The sequence below is a fragment of the Cadophora gregata genome (genome assembly GCF_030347475.1).
Source record: "Cadophora gregata isolate MNR1 chromosome Unknown scaffold_1, whole genome shotgun sequence".
In the NCBI taxonomy this organism is placed as follows: Eukaryota; Fungi; Ascomycota; class Leotiomycetes; order Helotiales; family Ploettnerulaceae; genus Cadophora; species Cadophora gregata.
In genome coordinates, this window is record NW_026695924.1 from 1,808,681 (window position 1) to 1,830,816 (window position 22,136).

Here is a 22,136-nt window from a genome sequence, read left to right on the forward strand (position 1 = left end):
CAGCCTGCCTAAGTAGCACTTGCAGAACAGAGAAGCAGAGCGAGGCGTTTGAAAAAAAAAAAAAAAAGGCTCAATGCGGTCAAATCAATCTTGTATACTGTACTGTACTGTACTATACTGTACTGTATTTACCAATTTCTCGATTCGGATTATGATCTTGCTTATGGACATGGACATGGTTGAGTGAGGCTCCTCTGCGGGTGGTTAACAAGGTAAAGTAAATTGGGGAAATGGGTCTGGGTCTGGGTCTGGGTCTGGGTTTCTGCAGGCGAATCGCACTTTTAGGTAAATTATCTAAGGTAAGGTAGATGGCCGGGACCACCCTACTGTACCCACTAGTATACTACCCACCCAGGCAGAGCAGAGCACCTCACCTGCAGGGCAGACTGCAGGGAAGGCTGAGGTGAAGCCTGACAGCCAGCCCGGCAAGAACCGAGCGGGTCCTCGAGGCGAGGCGAGGCGACGCGAGGCGACGTGAGGCGACGTGAGGCGACATTTTTGACTGAACAATTTGTCAAGCAGATCTAGAGCAAGAGACGGAGAAGAGGAAGAAGGAGACTTCACTTGCGTCGGCTTCCACCAACACAACACAACACAACACAACACAACACAGCCCATCCTGTTCCACCACTGCTGTCCATCATGTTGCAATGCTCCTCTTCAAGAGCGCTGAGGCGCGCATTTCCAAAGGGGCCAATATTCCCTAGCATTATCTCTCCTTCTTTTCGGTCCAGAGGCCTAGCAACGGTCGTGGAACCTATTCAGAAGGTATGTTCTCCAATAGACCTCAGAATTTCGCGCAGTGCTCATTGAAGATAGGATCCAGCAGAGCTTGACCAGATAACCACTCTATCAAATGGCATCCGAGTTGCGACAGAAGCCCTGCCCGGGCACTTCTCCGGGGTCGGCGTATTTATTGATGCAGGATCTCGATATGAAAACGAATACCTCAGAGGCGTAAGCCATATTATGGACCGGCTTGCATTCAAATCTACGAAGAATCGAACAAGTGATGAGATGCTGGAGTCGCTGGAGACCTTGGGTGGAAATATACACTGCGCATCCTCGAGGGAATCCCTCATGTACCAATCCGCAACCTTCAACTCCGCCGTACCAACCACACTTGCTCTTTTGGCGGAGACCATTCGAGATCCTTTGATTACAGAGGAAGAAGTCTCGCAACAACTAGAAACTGCTGCATACGAAATTGGAGAAATCTGGTCGAAGCCAGAGTTGATCTTGCCGGAATTGGTCCACATAGCCGCATTTAAGGACAACACATTGGGCAACCCATTATTATGTCCCCAGGATAGACTATCTCTGATCAACAAAAGCGTCGTGGAGGCATACAGATCGACATTCTTCAAACCGGAGCGAATGGTAGTAGCATTTGCAGGAGTTCAACATGATGAAGCCCTGAGACTGACGGAGCAATACTTTGGAGATATGCCAGCGTCAGAAATACCCGTCACATCGCCAACCGGATCCGAGACCTCCTTCGAATCCGCCGCGAGCGACAGTGACGGCTCTTCATTGTCTGGATCCTCGTCACCCCCCTCTCCAACACAGCATCCATCGAAACTCCTATCACGAATTCCTTTCTTTAAAAACCTTTCCACCACAGCAACAAATAATGCATCTGTGCAATCAATATCAGATCTGGCGCCGACGCCCAGCGATATCATACAACCATCTAAATATACAGGAGGCTTCTTGTCCCTACCATCTCTCCCCCCACCAATCAATGCTTCCCTGCCGCCCCTCACACATATCCACCTCGCATTTGAGGCACTCCCAATATCATCCGACGACATTTATGCTCTCGCCACGCTTCAAACACTCCTTGGTGGAGGAGGATCATTCTCAGCAGGAGGTCCAGGTAAAGGCATGTACTCGCGACTCTACACCAATGTTCTGAACCAGCACGGCTGGGTCGAATCATGTGTCGCCTTCAACCACTCCTACACAGATTCCGGACTCTTCGGCATCTCCTCAAGCTGTTCTCCCGGAAACGTTGTCAACATGCTCGATGTCATGTGCCGTGAACTCCAAGCTCTGACTCTCGACAAGGGCTACGCATCTTTACAAACCGCTGAAGTAAACAGAGCGAAGAACCAATTACGATCAAGCCTTCTCATGAATCTGGAAAGCAGGATGGTAGAGCTTGAGGACCTGGGCCGACAGGTGCAAGTTCACGGGCGTAAGGTTGGCGTGAGGGAGATGTGTAAGAAAATCGATGAGTTGACAGTCAATGATTTGAGGCGAGTGGCGAGGATAGTAGTCCGTGGATTGGTCCAGAATCCAGGGCAGGGAAGCGGTGCACCGACCGTGGTTTTACAGGAAGGTGAAGAGGAGGGTATTACTCGCAAGCCTTTCCAGTGGGCTGAGATCCAGGACAGAATCCATCGATGGCAGCTGGGCAGGAGATAATGAGGCGCTTGGATGCTTCTGGGATAGACGTAAGGTTGTGTCATGTATGGATAATCTTGTATGATAATGTACAGCCCCATTTCAAAGGGAAACCCGTGTACAACAGAAGAAAAGTATTTGAGAGGGGTTGTAGATATTGAAAGCACTACAGTTCTCAGCACATTTCAAGATCCAGCAAGCCCCATCAATCAACGTTACGGAACTCTCACCAGGACGAGGCTCGAACCGCAGTGGAAACAAGCCAGGTAACCCCTGATATCAATAAGGAATTCGTTCCTCACCCCCAACGCCCAGATCATTTCCTGATGATGGCCACTCCATACATTACTACCAGCCCGCTCATATTACCACCTCTTAGACTGTCAAATCCTCCAAACCCTCCACCAAACACCTCTGTTTCTCCTTGGCCTTGCCGTCTCCCGTTCCCTTGTCCCTCTACAACTCATCCCCTGCCCTCGACCACACCCACCCGTCAATCGATGCATAACTTCTCTCTCTCCCTCGCTACCTCTCCCACCATCTCTCTCAGCATATCCATACACTTCATCATTATCATCATCGAACCCAAACTCAAACCCATACCCATCTTCACCCTCATCGTCCTCAAATGATCCCAGCCTCCCAAGACATACTTTCTCGTCTCCTATCTCTGGCACCATGACCATCACCGTCGCCTCTCCCAATCCTACCCCTTCCCTCCCAACCCTCAGCTCTCTCCCTTCTCTCAACCCTCCTCCTCCTCTTCCTCGTCCACGGCGGCAAGATAACACCATGAACAAACCACCTTCTCCCGCTTCTGGCGGGCCTCGGAGTCGGACTTGGAGATAGACTCGGATTTCGATCTCTATAATCTCCTCTTTTCCTTGACACTTGCTCATCTCGCTCGAATCTTACTCTCGATCTCCCATCATTTCTCTGACTGCGAGGAAATCTCTCCCATTGCTCACGCTCACGCTCACGCTCTCGCTCAGGTTTCCGGAATCTCGAGCTCGATCTTAGAGGCACTAGAAGTGGAGCTGGTGCTCGTGACTTTTTGACGGTGGCGGCTCTCGAAAAGGGCGAGGTATTGTGATTCTGGTCGCGGGTCAGGGGACCAGAATCGTCATTGATATTGTTCCTGTTTCGGTTGGTGTCTCTGTTCCTGGAGTGATCTTGTTGTTGCTGGTCTGGAATCTGGCTGTGATTGTTGTAGTGACATTGTGAAGGGCGCCTGGGTAAAGTCGGTTGCTGTATGAATCGTGGACGGTTTGGTTGTGGTGGCAGTTGCAATTGTAGAGGGGGTAGGAAGAGCAGAATTGGCAGGAAGTGGAGAAGTGTGAGGAGTGCTGGCATGGTTGGCAGTGGCAGTTTTGGATTCGTGGATTCATGAAGTGAGAGGTATTTTTTGTGATCTTGATAGTGTTTTGATGAATCCAGAGCCTGTTCGAAGAAGGAGGACTGGTGGTTGCGCCAGAATGGGAGATGCTGTGGTGTAGATATAGGGATGAGAATCGCACAAAGATCAGTGTACATAAAGGGCATGCTCTTAGCCGCAAAGATTGATCGAAAAATTACCATATAGGTACAGCAATGCCTCTTAACGAACTTCAAAGATGAACTAAATAAGCTTTACTTTAAAGTAATTGGACAATCACGAACGACTGTCGTCTATGACTTCCTATCCGCAACCACGACACAAGATCGAAGACAGATGCCCTGTAAGTATTAATTCTAAGTAGCTTCTCATCCGGTTCTATTATTGTAATAAACTTCACCCACCCTCTCTGCACATCCCTCCCGGTTTCTTCGCATAGTCAACTGCCAGTTGTTCAGACTCTCAATAGCATCATCGGAACTGTGACTGGTCCTGGAGAGGGGACTCGGTGTTCCACAAACCAAACATTGTTAAATCACTAGCCAGACTTTCAAGGACAATTTGGCTGAAGATCAAGCCAGTTCTGACCTAAAACCTTTTCTCTCTGCTACTACGTGCAGAGAGGATGTATAGAATCAGTGGGGAATTGCTTACAGCCAACTGAGCCATTTATTTCTTTTTTTTTTTGATCCAAAACCTCGTCTCAAAGACACTGTTTTGTGGTTATATTTTCCAGCAATTCAAAGTCTCGAATGATATCTTTGTTGGACCTTGCAACCATCACTATTCTCCTAGCCTTAATTCCAAGCTGTCGTGTCATATATTTTGATCGCTCTCTTTGTTGACTCTTTAGCGAGAATCTGTACCCACCAATGGCAAACACAAATAAAGTTCAATTCCTCCCCTTTCTTACAACAGCGGCGAAAAATTCCAGAAACAAACCAAAGTAAGGTCTGTAATCCTGTAGATCAAAGATGCTTGCTTGATAGGCTATGTTTGCCCACCCGGTTCGATTACCCACGATACATTGGTACTCGTACGGCTCAGCAAGAATTACAAGGTTTTATTAGTAAATCAAGGCAGAAGACCTTGATTTAACCACCAGATCTTTCAACTGGACGCATGAGCTCGAAAAACTCGAAGAGCACTGTCCTCAGAAGACGCTAGAGAATCGACTCAGGTAATGTGGCCATTGTGTGCTTTGAAGCGCCCAGAGCACTGGCAGTGCTGAGACCGCTAAGGATGAGTGCGACTTGCCTTGCGAGAAAGATTGTTCGGAAACATTAAAGTAGACATTTCGCACAAGTGATTCATTTGGCTTCCCGTACTTGCGATAAGTCATTCCCAGAGAGCACACGAGCACACTACCTAGAGGAGCGAGACGACAGAGATTGTATCTTACCTTTAACGAAACTGATCGGATGGATCGCATTGATAAATGTATGCATGACGGCTGGCAAAACATGGAGCTTAATTTTCAAGTCCTTGTGATATTCAATAACGCTTTTCTGTAGAACCTGTAAGTTGAAGAGCCCAATTTTAGATCAGAAGTAAACAAAACCCTGATTAAACGCAGCTCGGATGATCTTGAAAGTGCTGGTAAATTATGGATACTACAATCTTTTTAGATTGGAGAGCGCCAAGACAAGGCTGACGAAAGATGTAAGCCACCACAATTTTATTTCTTATGTAGAAAGACTTCCCGATCTTCCACTGAATAGCTCTGCTACGTTCAAATCTCCTTGAATTGCTCCGCCAAAGCTGAAGTAGTCTTGCGTATATATCAGATCCTCACGAATAGTCCAATCTTGAGATATTTATCGCAAATATGTCCACAGCCGCGCCGACTGTATCAGGGGAAGCACCAGAGCTCGAGAAGAAGCTTGAAGACGTCAAGCTCGAGGCCGATAAGACAGAAACCCCTCCACCTACTTACGCCACTCCCGAACCCTCGAAAGAATCCTCCATTGCAGCAACATTACGTGAAAAGCAAGAAGGCGTCCTCAAAACTCCAATTGTTGATCCTGTCGAGTCTGCCATCCCAACAACTCCCACAGCGCTTACTCCAGAGCAAGAAGAGAAATACGAAGCTCTCTTGGAGATTGTGAAGTCATGGAAGGATATCCCATCTACAAAAGGCAAAGAGGGGCCAATTACAGAGGATGAGATAATGTGGTTGACGAGAGAGTGTCTTCTGAGATATCTGCGAGCGACAAAATGGGTCACCGCTGAAGCCGCAAAGAGGCTGCTTGGCACGCTGACATGGAGACGGGAGTATGGTGTTGGGGACCTTACCGGGGATCACATTTCACCGGAGAACGAGACTGGCAAACAAATTATATTTGGATTTGATATTGAAGCACGACCATGTCTGTATCTCAACCCAGGTCGGCAGAATACCGAGCCAAGTCCAAGACAGGTTCAGCATTTGGTGTTCATGGTTGAACGGGTGGTCAATCTTATGGTTCCTGGTCAGGAAACATTGGCTCTCTTGATCAATTTCAAATCTAGCAAGACCAGGTCGAATACGGCTCCAGGCCTTGGTCAAGGCAAGGAAGTCTTGAATATCCTTCAAACCCACTACCCCGAGAGACTTGGCAGGGCCTTGATCATCAACAGTAAGTTCCACCATCCCTATCCTGAGCAGTTTCTAACATACACAAAGTCCCATGGGTTGTCACCGCTTTCTTCAAACTTATCACTCCATTTATCGATCCTCTTACTCGCCAGAAGCTCAAGTTCAACGATGATATGAGACAGCATGTTCCACCTCAGCAGCTGTGGAACGAGTTCCATGGTGACTTGGAGTTTGAGTATGATCACGAAGTTTACTGGCCAAATCTCCTGAAGCTTTGTGAAGAAAAGCATAAGGAGCAGCTTGAGCGTTGGGTAAAGGGAGGCAAGCACTATGGGGAAAGTGAGAATTACATCAAAGGTGGTAATGCTGCAAGTATCGGCACGAAGCTCGCGGAGGCTGCTAAAGAAAAGGATGTTCCAGCTCCAGCTCCAGCTCCAGCTCCAGCTCCAGCTCCAGCTCCAGCTCCAGAACCTGTGGTAGAGACTGCTGAACCTTAGACAAAGCCCAAGGAGGAAGCATAAACTGTGATATGGAACAATAACCCAATGTATCGAAGAGGCAGGTAACTTTTCTACCTGATCTGAATTATTTGGAACCGCAGTCTTTTAGAATTGTAGAGATAAATGAGCGTATTCTGGGAAAATTTGAGTTTAAATAAGTAGAGTTAATATAGACTGCATGATTTCTGAAGACTAATAAAAACGACCGTAAACAAACATTTTCAACTCTCCAACATTAGACCCTAGGACCTTGAACCTCGCTTCAGACAAGCTCTCTCAATCTCCAAGCTCACCCCCCAACACCTCCTACGAATCCTCATCACTACATGCCTCAACAGACATAGTCACTGTTTGGACCGATGTCACATATGACAATTTCGCCAAACCAAGCAGAATGGCATCCTCCCAACCAGTGAAGCCACCGCTTGCAAGCCAGAACTCACAAGCACGAGGCGCACCCCCAGGCCTCCGCTACCCTTCCAATGGAAAGACCATCTATCACCGTCCGCTGAACCGCAGTCGGACGCAAGAGCTCAGCCAGGCGAGCTTTGCGTATCTGTTTGGGGAGATGGTGAGCTATGCGCAGAAGCGTGTCACTGGGATTCAGGATCTGGAGAAGAGGTTTGTCATGCCCTTCCAGTTGCGCCGCTGGTGTTCGCGCAGAGCAGCAGTCTACACCTTACTGCACATTGGAGAACTAGGGCTAATTGAGAATGATTGATTCAGGTTAAATGTTCAAGGACATCCCATAGGCCTCAAACTCCTTGACATGCTCCTTTACCGCGAACCACCACGAACGCAAACCCGCCCCCTCAATATCATCGCCCTCCTCCAATTTATCACCACCGTCCTCTGGCGGCACCTATTCTCCCGACCTGCAGACGCGCTCGAGAAGTCCTCTAATCCAGAAACGCCTGAAGAATATATGATCTCTGACAACGAGCCGGTCGTCAACCAGTATATCAGCGTACCCAAGGAGATGAACCAGCTGAACTGCGCAGCTTTTGTGGCGGGTATTGTGGAAGGTGTGTGTGATGGAGCTGGCTTCCCGGCGAGAGTCACGGCGCATAGCGTGGGTAAAGGGGAGGAGGGGGAGTTGTGGCCTGGGAAGACTGTGTTCTTGGTGAAATTCCAGCCAGAGGTTGTAGAGAGGGAGGCATATCTTGCAAAGAACTAGAGTAATAAATGCAGAAGAACTGTCTGGGCGGGAGTATAGGTCATTTGGGCGGCGTATTGGGCATTAGTGGAGTATGGGAGACCTGGGATGGGCACATGTATTTAGAGGTCTTGAAGCTTTGATATCTGGCAGAATTGATGCATTTGTGCTGTCAGTGTTTTTGCTCCAATCTCGTAGAATCCAACACCAAAATCCCAAGCAATCCAGTACCAATACGCATACGCCGTGCTTATTCTCACTCAAACAGGGTATCAATCAACATGCAGTCCCAAAGCCCTACCAGTACAACCGTATTCTTAACACCATAACCCAACATGACGTGAATCCCACTCTCCTCACCTCGGCAAACTCTTGCTTCCCGGCTTGAACACGCCTGTGTCTCTCGTTGCACTGTCCCCAGCAGTGCTCCCACTCCCACCCTTCGCGCCAGGTCCTTTCCTCATCAATTCCGCAAGTCCCAGATCCTTCCAAGCCGCCTCCTTTGTCTTCTGCGTTGCACGCTGGATGCCAAACGCCGCGTGCTGATCGGGCACTACATCGTCTTCATCCTCTGGATTGATGGGTTGGTTGTGAGGGGGCACGTAGATCTCGTCGTCTGGGAGCTTGTCTTTGCAGAAGTCCTCAAAGAGGTCAGCGTCTCGAGGACGGTTAAAGTGCACGTAGGTATAGCTTGAGTCTTTAGACTGGAGGTTGTCAGCTTGTGCCAAGCTAAATGATTCAAATCGATGAACTGAGAGGATTGCAGTACCATTGTCGTTTGTTCTGGTGGAGTTGCATTCACTCGTCTTGGTCGGAGGGGTTGTTGATTCGAGGGCTGGCAAACAGCTGTGGATTCAGCATGGGTTGACGCGAGCCGAGCTCTGGCGCGATCATTCCTTTTCTCAGCTTCGGCCAACCTTCTCTTATTCAAATTTTTCTCTTCCACTTCGAACTTACTCTATTGCTTTCCACTTCCACGACAGCGATTTTATTTTGCACTAGAGGATTACATTGACGATTAGACTCATATCATAGAGCTCCAGAGCAAGATGTGTCAATAGATATTCATGGAGTGTCTCATATGACAGCTCGAGGCTTAGCACGGCCGCTTCAATTATTTGAAGATATATTAGGACCGGGTATTTGCGTGGATGCGACTTTCTTGCAAGGACTTGGTGCAATTGAATGATTCTCTACTTCGTAAGAATCCTATCTCTTAACATATCTTCCTTCTCCTGATGAGTAACATGACGTTATACCCAGCTCACTCAGACGCACAAGTTGCGAGTGCTGAGAACGCGTATCTATATTCTGAACAGAAATATAAATATAAACTGTCTATCTGATCGGATCCTGTTTCATCTGCTAATATATTGGCCCACAGTCTTCCTGATTTCCTGCAATTCAAAGCTTCTCTTCATACGCCTTCTTGTTCAGGCTTGACATCACCCATTTTTCGTGGAGCTACTTTAGCCTGGAACAACGAGTCAATCGCTGCAAATGTCTTACCCTTTAGTTCAGGAACATAGAAGTAGCTTCCAATCGTGGCAATCCGACCAAGTCCCTCAAATACAAATCCAACTTTTCCTTTCAAGTTTCCGGAATCTGGGTTGACCATATATGGGATGGCGAAGTTCATCGCGATACCAAAGACGGATTGTGTTACTGCTGCGAGACCCATTGTCTTCGCTCGGAGACTAGGGGCTGAGACTTCTCCCAAGAGCACGAAAGCCATGGCCCCAATGGTCATAAAGTGAACGAAAGCGTAGATGACTGTGAGTGCAGCCTGCGCCCACTTTGCTCCACCTGTGGGAATGACGTCCATGATTCTCATGAGCATTAAAATTGTCGTCAAGACAGCCATTCCTTGAACGAAAACCTTCCTGCGACCGTAGTTGACGGCGAACCAAGAGAGGAAGTTTCCAAGTACTCCGCAAGCCGTGACTCCGACACCCATATCGAAAGATTTCGAGACAGAGGGACCGGCAAGTTGGAAGAAGTAACCGGTGAATCCCAATACGAAGATGATACCAACGAGATGCTGACAAGCAAAGACACCAGTAGAGATGCCAGTGCGGAGCAAGTCTGTGCCACGGAAGCAATCCATCCAGGTTCCCTTGTCTTCTTGTATCTCGATGTCCACGAGCTGCTTGATGGATGCAACTTTAGCTTCAATATCGGCCTCGTGAGGATAGAGTCTGGCACAGCTCTTTGCTGCTGCTTCTAGCTTGCCCTGTCGGACCAAGTACCAGGGTGATTCCGGAGCGAAGGGAAGTCCACCCAAAAGGAAAACTTTAGAACGCATCAGAAACACTCAATATGAAGTCGAGGTGGCCCACCTAGCGACGAACAAGAGTTGTAAGGCAAACGGAGCGCGACATGCCCACCTGTCTGAACGCTCTCCAAATCCTTTGACCGCTGCATTTGAGAGTAATTGCCCGACAACTATACCCAAGTTGATTCCTGCAGTCGTGATACCACGAAGTGAAACGGGGCTTACTTCTGAGCAGTAGAGAGGGCCAACAGTCAGGTATGCTCCCAAGCCAACACCAAGAATCAATTTGCTGATCAGGAAAGCTGGTCTCGTAGCTGCGAATAGCTGTCCAATGATGCCACCACTGCAAATCAAGACACCAGTTGCCAAAGAACCTCGGCGACCCAGCCTATCAGACAGCCATCCAAAAACGAACCCTCCAACGAATTGCCCGACAGCCGAGATGATGTTAAAGGCACTCTGCCAGTCCGCAGGTATGACATACTGGCCTTCGAAGAGGTATCTAGACACACGTCAGTTGACGCTCTGGTCACAACGGAACCTCGCAATCGAACTATACCCAAAATCTCTACGGAATGCTGGGACAGATATCATGGCTCCGTTTACTTGGGCGTCAAATCCCCTGGACAGTCAAGTCAGCAAGTATTCTTGTATTCGATATGTATTACATACCAGCCAATTACACTCATGGCAAAAAAGAAAGCCCACCAGAGCACAGCGCCGTTGCCTTGAATTGTCTCTCGAATTGAGATGGTGGCCGGCTCTACAGGTGACGTCGTCTTAGCATACCCATGGTGAACAGAAGCATTATCTTGCTTCTTCTCGTTGATGGAGGACATGACGAAAATGTGTATTGAGTCAACGGTGCTGACTTCTCGATCTTGATGTTGTAGCTGGATGAGTAGTGCCGGTTAAGCAGTGTCTGGATGCTCTTGAGGACCTGGGTAAGAATTTCATCTTCGTGGACAGTCCATCTCTATATATACTTTACCACGTCGTGAAATCAATATTCATTTTTGCTTTGGTATGAGCCGATGCTTCTCTGAAGACGCCACAATACCCGGGGTTATGGTTCGAACAAGAACTGGTTGACAGGTCCCAGCTGCAGGATAGATCTGGGGAAAAGTCTACTCCCCAGTCACTTGGGAAAATGGGGGACCCAAACACCCCAAACCCCATACCCCAACGAAGCCTAGAAGTTCGGTTCCTGGCCACTCAGTGCAGAATGTGGCTCAGCGGACATATGTACGAGCGATATTCCGCGAGGTGTGGGGTGTCCTCAAAAGTTGTACCATTAGCCAGGGTCTCTTTGGAGAGCTGCCCAGACCTGGCTAGTTACTATACGATCACGACCTCCTGACCCGACTTCAAGTCAGGAATTGTTCGTGCAGCTTAAAGAACGAGACTCCGCGCCAATTCATGTCCGTTCTCGTCTCCCCGATAGCCACTCTCCAACACGCGAGCCCAGCCTCAAGGACGACACTCCGCGTACACCATTTGATTCAATAATTGCTCATATAATCCGGGCTTCTTATCACTTATGTCGGCATCGCCGTCTGATGGAATTCGCAAACGTCCCGCTCCTCGCGGAACTGCTGCATACCCTCGGAAACGTGCGAACAAAGCTTGTCAAGTGTGTCGTGCCCGAAGAACGAAATGTGACAACAAGCGGCCGCAATGTGGATTTTGTGAGAAGGCTGGAACGACATGTACCTGGTCTCCTTAGGATCTATCATCGTAGGTTTTCATTCTCTGTGTATTTTGGTTCAGTAGTATGTGCCCGAGTTCGGGGTTCGAGCATTCGTCTCAGTCATGTTATTTAGTCTATCGAGTACATTACAACATTAATTACTTGCATTCACTCATGTATCAGGGGATTCTGAGTCTCAGGCGCGCTCCTGCCATTGTATGGCTAATCTATTTGCAGATTCGATCCTGCGAGTCTTGCTATACTAGAACGCTTCGACCGGTTGGAGGCGTTGCTCTTTTCAAAAGACAGGACATCTCCATCCGATCAGCAAACTTCGCCTGAGACAGTAACGGTACCATCCCCAACACAACGAGAGATTGAGAGTCGGTTAGGTTGCGTCCAAAGCTCTCTCATCGACGTCCGACTTGAAGCCGTCTTGCAATGAGAACCCATTCAGCAACTAGTCAACTCAGTCGTCCATCCAAGATGGTCTGCACTCCAGTTACCTCCCAACAGCAACCTGGAAGCTTATCTGATGAATTCAGTATGAGTATTTGCAACGCTTTATTAGAAAATTTCTGGAGAGGGGTCCATTCCAAAAATCCTATTTTGAACAAGGAGGACATTAGAAGGCTCATGCAGCAAGTGTGTCTAGATGGCATTAGCTGGGATGCCCAGTCATGCCTTGTGGTCAGTATTTATTACAGCTCATGTACTGCGAAATGTTTTTGACAAGCCTCGAAGCTTTTAATTCTTGCTCTGGGTACATTGGCCACAGACTTTGGACCAACTTCACCCGGCCAAGTAGAGGAGCGCGATCTCAAGGCAAGCGATCAGCGTAGGGTTGCACAAGCGCAGCCGTATTTTGCTGCATCCCAGAAGCGTCTTGGAGTATGTCTTGGGAAGAGAGGTATATTGGAGGCGCAATGCTTCTTCTATTGTGGCGTTTACTTTTCTACAATGATGCAGCCAGAGGCAGCCTGGTCTATGTTTTTGCAGGCGCTGTCATTTTGTCAAAGGTTCCGCTGTCTCGCCGAAGCGGGCATGGACGTGAGATCGTCCTCTCCTCCCGAATATGAGTTGGACGGTGTGACCGTGGCAGAGGAAAGTACTTACTGGACGTGCTTGAAGTCCGAAATGTAGGCACATCCACTCAGATGCATCTAACAACGGCTAACTTTCGTGAAGTGAGAGTCACTGAGATGTTAGCCCTCCAGGATTTCGTACCATTGACTTGTGGAATCCTCGAAAGTTTCCCAGACCCTCCACGCAATTCTATCCCAGACACGGATCGATCATGGTTCTTCTACCTTGCTGAAATTGCTCTTCGGAGGCTTGCCAATCGAATCATGGCATTCATCTCCAAAAGCTTAGACTTGAGTACCCCTCGAGGAATACAAATCGCGTATGATAGTGCTGCTGAATTCGAGCAAGAAGCACAAGACTGGTAAGCCTCGAATTTTGGTTGCCACCAGAGAAGCCGAGTGCTGATCCTCGTAATTTCAGGATCCAGTCGTTGCCTTCTCCCAACGAGTTAGAAAGATATCAAGATGACGTCTTGAACTTCATCCTCAAAGGACATCTTCTGAATTGTTACGAGCTAATGTACTGGCCTTTCGTGAAGCATGCAATAAATGGAGGTCAACGGGACTTGGCAAGTGATGACTACGTTAAGAAGGGACTCCAAATCGCTGCCGATCGTAATGAGATTAATCAGCCAGGCTTTAAGCATAGACATCATGGGACATATGGTATGATTAGGAGCGTTACGAGGAGCACTTTTGTCCTCCTTGCTGCTCGTCAGAGTTCCCGATTGCAGGATTTTATGCCAGTGGATTGGTTCGACTTACTGCCTAGTGTTGATCATTTGCTGGAGTTCTGGGAGGACGAAATACCCGCCGCCTTTACTTGGAGGGGTATGAGGAAGTTACTAGTTGAGCAAGCACGGAATTGACAATTGAAGTTCTGAGATTTACAGCCAGCTACCTGAATGCTGAAAGCTGGAACGTCTAGGCTCTCAGGAGAAGAACGGTCTGAGATGAAGCACTGTTCGCGCCACTTCCGTTTATTCCACTCTCTGTTTCCATAGAGCACATGGCACTAGACAAAAATCCAACTGGTATCTTCCTTCCGTTTAAATTTGAATATCCTGTATGCTCGCAAGAAGATGCACCATGGAACATGAGATATGACACATGCCTGAGGAATGTTGAGGAAAACCGTGTTGAGCCTAACTTAAAACCTCTCGTCACCCTAGATTCAATGGCCAAGAGGAAATCCTCAGCAGTTCGTAACCCTCGTAAGTCGAGTACACGAGATGGGATGGTTTTATACATGTCCATACTTGTACAAAATATATTATACAATTCCTCCTATTTCTACCACAACTTATTGTCTCCACCAACTGCTGCCTTTCCGGCCTTCTTGGCCTTCCTCTTTGTTCCGGTACCCGGTGTCTTGAAGAATAAACTGGGGCCATGTCCCTCTTCCACCAGATGGCTCAGATAACCTCTTTTGTTCGAATCTCTGTAGTATTCCAAGTCTTTTCGACTCGTTGGATCAGGGAGACGATACGAGAATGGAGCTGAGGACCGAACCGCAGAGAGAATTGGAGATTCTTCCTCAGTGGGAGGAGGTGTCATGGCAAGAGGAGTGAAGCTCGATTCCGACTCGCCCCTTAAAATCCTTTTGATGGAGGGTTTGGTGTAATATCTCGTGGTGACCTTGCCTCCGGCTGCCTCGACAGCTTCAATAGCCGCAGCTGAAGCTCGTGATACCAAAATGTTGATTGGCGTCTTCAGGTCCTCCTTGCCTCTCGCTAGGAGCTTCACTCCATCCTTAATACCGTGTAAACAACGCGTTTCAACCAGTTCCTTCAAGGTAATGGGCTGGGTCGGGTCCAGGCGGCCTTGGTCTATCCATTCTTGTATCTTATTGAGATTGATCGGGGACATCTCAACAGAGAATCTAGATTCATTGACTTAGCATTCCTTGCGTTTCCATTTTCAAATTCAATACGAACCTGTTCTCGAAGCCCCTGATTCCTTGGACAATCTCCTGAGGCGTCTGACCACCCTGAAATCGTGCTGGCACCTTTCCATGCGCCTTCTGACCCTTATGACCTCTTCCTGAGGTTTTTCCCTTCCCTGACGATGGACCACGACCACGGCGGATACGCTTGTTGTATGCTCCTTGGTTGTCTGACAGGCTGCCTAGAATAGAAGCATTTCGTGCCTGCATGAACGGCAGCAGAAACGCCGACAAGGGCTGCGCAGAGGTGGGCGCTGCCCGACAGTACGCCGAGAGCGCAGGTAATCGTGGAGGCATTGTATTTGTCGATGTTGATCTCGATCTCGGGGATTTTTATCATCTCAAGTTGAGGTCCAGAAAGCATGCCGCTAACAGCTAAGCAAGAGCGATCTGATTGGTGAATGCATTTGGACCCTGGTCGCTTCCTTGGCGAGGCTGCGAGGCTGCGACCTTCGTTACACCTTTGTTGACTTTCCAGCAAGCAAAACTTTGAGCAAGGATATTTCTCCCAAAATCCCTGGATTGGTACTGAGAGACTCCAAGTTTCTGAACCTCTATCCAAAAAGGTGACCCAACGACCATTTGCCAAGTTTTATGCTGGACATGCCATCCACTACAGGACAGCCTTTGGAAGCCAACCAGCAGTGGTAAATTCCTGTGCGCAGTTCGGTATGGACAAACGGAATCTCCTTCTACTTTCGACGTTTGTCGGAGTTGCATTTCTCATTACAAACTTTCTTCTCATCTCTGGGTCGGACCTGCGAACCACAATCCAGAGCATAGCTCTACGTCCTATCACTCCAAGCAGATGGCCAGGGCAAAGCAGTGCTCATGGGTATGAGGTAAAATCGCAGATCAGCACAGTTTAGATACACTGCTCGTGCTAATGAGGCTATCTAGACTGTTGAGTGGCACCAGGATAAAGAATATTTCGAGCACCACGCAGGAGTCCAGGACAATCACCCAATATCCACTCTTATGAGAGATGCCAATGAAGCTTGGAGACTATACGACAGTAGACGATCGAAAACTTTCAGAGAGACCGTAAAAAGCTATCGGAAAAGCTATAAAAGGAATCCTCCTCCTGGATTCAAGGAATGGTACAAGTTCGCCCGCGAACGAGGAGTCCATAACATCGACGACTTCGGGCAGATAATGGATGATTTGAGACCGTTCTGGGGAGTCGAACCGGCAATGCTACGAAAAGCCGCTGGAATAATGCACGAAGATCCAAGGAACGGAATATCAGGACTGCACATACGAGAACACAAGATCTGGAAATTGACAAACGCAAACTGGCGAGTAGAGACGTTTGCAAAAATTGTGAAGCAATTCGTGGAATTCCTGCCAGATATGGATATTTCAATAAATCGACTCGACCAGCCACGGGTGGTAGTTCCATGGGACAACATGCAAGAACTGTTATCACTTGAAGCTGCGAGTAGGCAAATTTTCCCAGAAGCTACATCTCAATGGTCCAAGAATATGACAGGATTTCTCAAGGAAAACGAAACTTCCAATATGCAAGTGGATCCGAAATTCTTTGATGCTGCTGGGAAGAGTTTCATACCAGTCATTAGAGAAGCCTGCCCACCGGATTCTCGAGCGAGGAACCAGACTGTGAGTCTCGGAGAAGCAGGGTACCGGGACAACTATGGCTTCGTGACTAACTTCAATCGTTCTTCTGATCTTTGTGTTGTTGGTCCCGATATTCAACACAAACATGGACTTTTGTTTGCTCCGAGTTCAATGATGGTCAGCAAGCAACTTCTTCCTATTTTCGGAGAGTGCAAAGTCAATATCAACAGCGACATCTTGTTCCCCGCAAATATGTATTACATGGACGATGAAAGATACCTGTATGACCCTAAGTTCGACTATGATTGGGATGACAAGAAAGACACCCTGATGTGGAGAGGAGTAACTTCTGGTGGTACGAACACTGCCGAAAATTGGCAGAGTATGCATCGCCAGCGTCTTGTTCTCTTCACCAACGGCACCTATATGGCCAATAAGGAAGCACGGGTTCTTAGCGAAGATCCTGATCTCAAAGGCGCTTACCATATGTTCAACCACTTCAATATAAGCGACTTTTCCGCAAGACATACGGATGTTGGATTTACAGGTGCTATCGCATGTATACCAGATTGCACATTTTACGACACTCTAATTTCCTTCAAAAACGTCACGACATTAGCGGAACAATTCTTGTCAAAGTTTCTCATTGATGTCGATGGGCACTCCTTTTCCGGTAGATGGCATGCCTTCCTGAAAAGCAAAAGTCTGGGAATCAAGAGTACAATTTTCAGGGAATGGCACGACTCGAGACTTTTCGCTTGGAGACACTTTGTCCCTCTTGATAATGGATACGAGGAGTTATACAGCATCTTAGCTTATTTCATTGGCATTGGATCTGTATCTGAAGCTCTCCAAGACGGGCACCTATACGTTCCTAGGCATGACTTTGAGGCTCGTAAGCTTGGGCGTCAAGGACGACAATGGGCAGAAAAGGTTTTGAGACGAGAGGATATTGAGGTTAGTTCTCCCATCACAGCACTACAATTCAGAGTTCTGATACCACCTCCAAGATCTATACTTTTCGTCTACTAATCGAGTACGCCCGAGTCATCGATGACAATAGACATGCGCTAGGGTACTCGGGTGATGGCAGTGAATTGGATAAATTTGACACGAAGCACCCCTTTACTTGAATATTGCTCAGGAATCCTTACTCGCAGATTGAGGCACGGGTGTGGGGAATACTTCAGTCAATATATGTGGTATTGGGGGCGACCAAAAATGGTTCTTTGTCTATCAAGGAATACACACAATGCCTGTACTTGTCTTAAACTTGCATAACATACTGCGCCAAAAACAATTTCTGGAGATTGGGGTCATTCAGGCTCTCCCTTGCCGGTACTACCCCTAGAGTCTTTGATTGTCAGAAAAACATAGCATAATTTGCTACATGGTCATTCCAATGTCAGAATACATCCTCTCACTAGTGGACTATTCTCTCTTCTGTTTAAGACCGCAGGAAATTCTCGAACCACTGGGCTGAGGCTGGCAACATCTACTTATGGCGATCAATAATGAATGAGACGTGATGGCGAGCTTCCACTCTAACGCTCAAGTCCAGGGTTGACCTGAAATTGAACACCACTGACTGTTTTTGAACTGTACATTCACGCTTACGCTGGCTGTTCAGTCCGGACTGTATGGCATCGCTTTCCGAGTCGCTCGGCCCAATCTTATTCTGCGATTCGCTTAGTGTCAGATGTCAACAGTCAACACAAAACTCGAGGAATGTCGAACTCTAGAGGGAGCAAAGGTAAAAATTAGTAGAATTGCATCCCATACTCATTTCCAAAGACAATGAAGCACAAGGCTCGATCAACATTGATGGGTATGTATCGTCCCTAGCGTCTCGCTTGGACCTAGAGCGGCGAAAGTCTGCCTGAGACGCCATTGTGACAGCTTGGCCTGGCTTAACTGGCAGAACGCTAACTGGTAATTCTCCTTGTCAATAATTTGGATCTATTTCTCACTGGTTAATGCCTTTTTTCGGTTGATGAAACCCTGTAGATGGAAGCATAAAATGATATAACGAACCCCAAGAATATGAAACTTGGCATTTGTCGTGAAAATCATTGTCACGGGAAAATGTTTGTCGGTACATCTGCTCATAGACAATTGAAGGTGTCGAATAACTGTTGTGACCTTTTCCAGAAACTAGGAATGGCTGTATTCTAGTAGCATTGTAGTACGATTCCGTTTGCCCAGTTATATGTTTGTTGTGTACCCCTTTTATTAAGCGAGAGTGTCTGTTTGGCAGCAAGGTGAGGACAAAATTCCAACGTCACAACATGGCTCCTAGAAATGCAAGTGTGCACTACCAGGCGATTAAGAGTAGTTTTAAGACACGAGTAATACCCTTACCATGAGCCAAGAGGCGCGAATGTGCAAATGGACAGTGTGTTTGTATTCAACATAATGGGGAATCGTAATAGTAAAAGTAGGCAGACTTGAAGGCTAGCAAAAGTTGTACGGAGAAGTCATTTAGAAGCAGGTCAAGTCATGTATAGGCATGAAGAAGACTTCAATTGAGGATATCCAGAATCGTACATTGCTCTGTTACCAGTACTTTTATTGACGTGCCGTACGCCACCCACTCCAAAGTGGTCTAAGGAGATGGTTGGTATACTTTCAAGTTACTAGACTTTGCTACTTCTAGTCGATCAGAATTTGTGTATACTGAGGGCAACATATGCTGAATAGAGCCGCCTGTCGAGGCATCTTGTGAAGTCTGGAGGGGTTGTCTGATATACCTCTAACACCCGAATGCCGCTCCGGACTTTATATAAGGAACATCTGCTGCAACGGTCTTGAAACACATTACAAAAATAAGATCTTCTAACGAAGAGCTCGCGGTAGGGAAGAAGCCAGAGGAACGATTTTGCAAGTACGGAGAATATCAGTTTCGACGCCCAGGCACCGTAGAGAAATGCAATTTGGTGAGCGCTTGCAGATGATTCCTCTTTCTCTCTTACGTCTATCTCGTGTTAGTAGTACATGCGGCTGTGTACGAGCAAGGACACAGCCTCATTTACAGACCAGTTCCATATGCAACTACTCGAGTAATCCAAGCATACGACAGAAGCCTCTTCCACGATAGAATTTTCAAGGGACCCAAACTCGTGACGAGTAAACAACCAATAGAAGCTCACAATACACACGCGGAGATACTTTCCGGTCTCTCAGATAGACTTTGGGCTGTTCAAGAATGTAAGATGCCACACAGCTTTAGCTCAGACTATAATCTACCAACTACCAATTATTCTCAGGCTTGTACACATGCTCGCAGTCTCGCAACGAGGAAGAAACATTTTTTTTTGATCGATCCACTAAGGGTTAGATCCCGAGGTTGGACTTTCAAACCATCCTTCGGCCGATCCAACGGCTGGAATTCAAGATCAAAGCACTGAAACGATGGATGGATACAAACCACCCGGTACCCACCGATGGGATCCGACTTCAGCCCAGGAACGCAATAGTAGAAGCGGGAGAGTAAGTGGAAGATGGGGGAGTTGGGGGAGATGGGGAAGCCGGGGAAGAGTTTTCATACTGCGTCTCAACAAAGAGGGAGGCGAAAAAGTGACATTCGAAGACGAAAGAGGAAAGAAGGAAGGCAAAAATAAAAGGTAAGTAGACAAATTCTCGTGCCATGCCATAAGCAGGAGGTTTGCCGCTGGAACTTACAGCGTTCGTCATCCTCCAGTTGGTGGATACGTCGATACGGCTCTGGAGAATGCGCCATTTCGTAAAGCTGCATGTTCCGTCGCCGCCGATCCCCCACCACCAGCGTGTTTTGGTCCCCTAGATTTTCCCTCGCCAAATAAAATGGCTTGCGAATGACCCAGCCTGATCTGTTAGATCGTGAGCTTGCCGTCATCGCTCAGCTGTTTGGCTGTCTTGCGAATGTTCGGTTGCTTGGCTTGGAGTGCGACAAGAGCTTGCTTGCCTGGCTATGTTGTTTGCAGCTTGGGTTTCGAGATTTGAGTTTAGCTAGACGCTGATGTGCGTGGCGGGCGACGCAACGGGCAGGCGAGTATGCGTTTTACTTTGTAGGAGTCTGGGATGGGGATTTCTTTTTAGCTAGAGAAAAAATCTAGAGATAATCAATAAAAGGATCGAGACGATTGCGGGAGGAAAGTTGGGTATGGCGGGGTGTAAACATTTCTGCTTGATGAATACAGAACAAAAATAATGGATGATGACGACGACGAAGATTGGCACAGAGAGAAGTTGACCGGAAATAAATTGAAATCCATCCCGATCACCACGTTTGTGGCTTGCAGTTTGGCTATGATGAGTATTTTCTTCATAAGCAGGATGGGAATGGATGAACCTGGTTCTCTCGCCTGCACTCCTGGGAGCATCGGATGTTATTTGGACTCGTTCGGGCTCGGTAAAACGAGTTGCGAGGGTAAAGGGGGGCAGATCCAGAGGCGATCGGCACGGTACTGTAGCGAAGAGAAACGGAACGGCTTGCTCGCTTTTTCGTCAATTGAAGCATGATGCTTTAGCTGCCGACTTAAGTGTCGAATTAGGATTTTCCTGTGCATGTGCTGCAATCCTGCCGAGCCTGCGTCTCTAAATCCAAGTGGTAAGTAGTCTCTGGTCCGGACTGCGTAGCCTGTGTACTATCGCAGGTCATCCGTATTACATGTCAAGGATTTGGGCATGGATCGTAGATGAAAGGAATGGGTCGATGGTACAGTATGATAATAGAAAGCATGTTTCATGGATGGAGTGTGATCCTTCCAGAAACCACGGTCAAACACTTACCCGAAACTCCTTAAAGTCGACCTTCCACCCTCGTGTTAAGACTCCAGAGCTTGATCAACGTTGTTCCCTACCGTCTTTCCATGGCCCATTTGTGCCAGATGCTGGATTCTTGCGATGGGATGAAGCACAGAAGTGCAAATCGGCAGGGTCGGGATCCAGGAAAAGTTGTTATATGGTACTGGTACCGGTACCTCCCAAGTACTAAGCCGTACCATAAGCAAGAGGGTTCGATCCTTCCGCCGCTTGAGAGTAATTGGAACTGATGGTCCTTCTTGTACATGACGAGCGTCCTCTGCGAACGAGTGGATATGTGAAAAAGGGGGCGTCAAGGAGAGCTGGTCTGCGAGGGAATCTGAGATGGATTTGGAAAACTATTGGTTTACGATTGGACTATTCTGAGTATGGTTTGCATCCGCCGGCCGTACCCTTTCTCCACAATCGAAGTCAGGAGGACTCGTTAGCTCCACACTGCTTCTGATAAGTCTGGGGTAAGAGGCTAATTAAATTGGCTGATATCCGGCATCCGGTTGCTTTAACCTGCTTCGATATAATGTCCGCAGACTGGCTTGGGCTTCACGCAGATCCGGGCTTTATGAAGAAAGCATGGGCGACCGTAAACTTTATTGCCTTTACCACAGCAGTGTTTGACATGTTGAGCCAGCTCAGAGCTGAAATATTTTGGACGATATGAAATTGGAAGCTTTCAACAAACAGCAGGAGCGGCATCTTGACTAATTTTGATCCTTCGTCCAGTGCAAGTGGATGCCAAGCATTG

General features: G+C 47.7%; 8 protein-coding genes across 8 annotated transcripts; 6 read left to right on the plus strand and 2 right to left on the minus strand.

The window, feature by feature from the left end:
• The first annotated feature begins 580 nt into the window (after nucleotides 1-580).
• On the plus strand, nucleotides 581-3,264 carry MAS2 (Mitochondrial-processing peptidase subunit alpha). The gene has a single exon (XM_058493774.1). It carries the CDS (start codon nucleotides 970-972, stop codon nucleotides 2,428-2,430), a length of 1,461 nt encoding a protein of 486 aa, XP_058363975.1. The 5' UTR covers nucleotides 581-969; the 3' UTR covers nucleotides 2,431-3,264.
• Nucleotides 3,265-5,045: 1,781 nt separating this feature from the next.
• Nucleotides 5,046-6,990, plus strand: ONS95_000613 (uncharacterized protein). The gene is made up of 3 exons (XM_058493775.1): nucleotides 5,046-5,446; nucleotides 5,572-6,402; nucleotides 6,450-6,990. Exons 2-3 carry the CDS (start codon nucleotides 5,613-5,615, stop codon nucleotides 6,857-6,859), a joined length of 1,200 nt encoding a protein of 399 aa, XP_058363976.1. The 5' UTR covers nucleotides 5,046-5,446; nucleotides 5,572-5,612; the 3' UTR covers nucleotides 6,860-6,990.
• Nucleotides 6,807-8,170, plus strand: TRS31 (TRAPP subunit trs31). The gene is made up of 2 exons (XM_058493776.1): nucleotides 6,807-7,483; nucleotides 7,589-8,170. The coding sequence occupies exons 1-2, from the start codon at nucleotides 7,257-7,259 to the stop codon at nucleotides 8,037-8,039; spliced, it is 678 nt and encodes a 225-aa protein (XP_058363977.1). The 5' UTR covers nucleotides 6,807-7,256; the 3' UTR covers nucleotides 8,040-8,170.
• A 204-nt stretch (nucleotides 8,171-8,374) lies between these two features.
• ONS95_000615 (uncharacterized protein) lies at nucleotides 8,375-11,132 on the minus strand (the record flags this gene model as incomplete). The annotated part of the gene is made up of 5 exons (XM_058493777.1): nucleotides 8,375-8,722; nucleotides 9,442-10,310; nucleotides 10,470-10,795; nucleotides 10,853-10,915; nucleotides 10,966-11,132. 5 exons carry the CDS (start codon nucleotides 11,130-11,132, stop codon nucleotides 8,375-8,377), a joined length of 1,773 nt encoding a protein of 590 aa, XP_058363978.1.
• Nucleotides 11,133-13,185: 2,053 nt separating this feature from the next.
• Nucleotides 13,186-13,937, plus strand: ONS95_000616 (uncharacterized protein; the record flags this gene model as incomplete). Its single annotated transcript, XM_058493778.1, has 2 exons — nucleotides 13,186-13,430; nucleotides 13,490-13,937. The coding sequence occupies 2 exons, from the start codon at nucleotides 13,186-13,188 to the stop codon at nucleotides 13,935-13,937; spliced, it is 693 nt and encodes a 230-aa protein (XP_058363979.1).
• Nucleotides 13,938-14,361: 424 nt separating this feature from the next.
• Nucleotides 14,362-15,328, minus strand: MRPL10 (YmL10; the record flags this gene model as incomplete). The annotated part of the gene is made up of 2 exons (XM_058493779.1): nucleotides 15,006-15,328; nucleotides 14,362-14,950 (listed from the first exon to the last, which is right to left on the minus strand). The coding sequence occupies exons 1-2, from the start codon at nucleotides 15,308-15,310 to the stop codon at nucleotides 14,362-14,364; spliced, it is 894 nt and encodes a 297-aa protein (XP_058363980.1). The 5' UTR covers nucleotides 15,311-15,328.
• Nucleotides 15,329-15,483: 155 nt separating this feature from the next.
• On the plus strand, nucleotides 15,484-18,001 carry ONS95_000618 (uncharacterized protein). Its single transcript, XM_058493780.1, has 3 exons — nucleotides 15,484-15,855; nucleotides 15,914-17,548; nucleotides 17,602-18,001. Exons 1-3 carry the CDS (start codon nucleotides 15,685-15,687, stop codon nucleotides 17,722-17,724), a joined length of 1,929 nt encoding a protein of 642 aa, XP_058363981.1. The 5' UTR covers nucleotides 15,484-15,684; the 3' UTR covers nucleotides 17,725-18,001.
• Nucleotides 18,002-20,779: 2,778 nt separating this feature from the next.
• ONS95_000619 (uncharacterized protein) lies at nucleotides 20,780-21,091 on the plus strand (the record flags this gene model as incomplete). Its single annotated transcript, XM_058493781.1, has 1 exon — nucleotides 20,780-21,091. One exon carries the CDS (start codon nucleotides 20,780-20,782, stop codon nucleotides 21,089-21,091), a length of 312 nt encoding a protein of 103 aa, XP_058363982.1.
• Nucleotides 21,092-22,136: the final 1,045 nt, after the last annotated feature.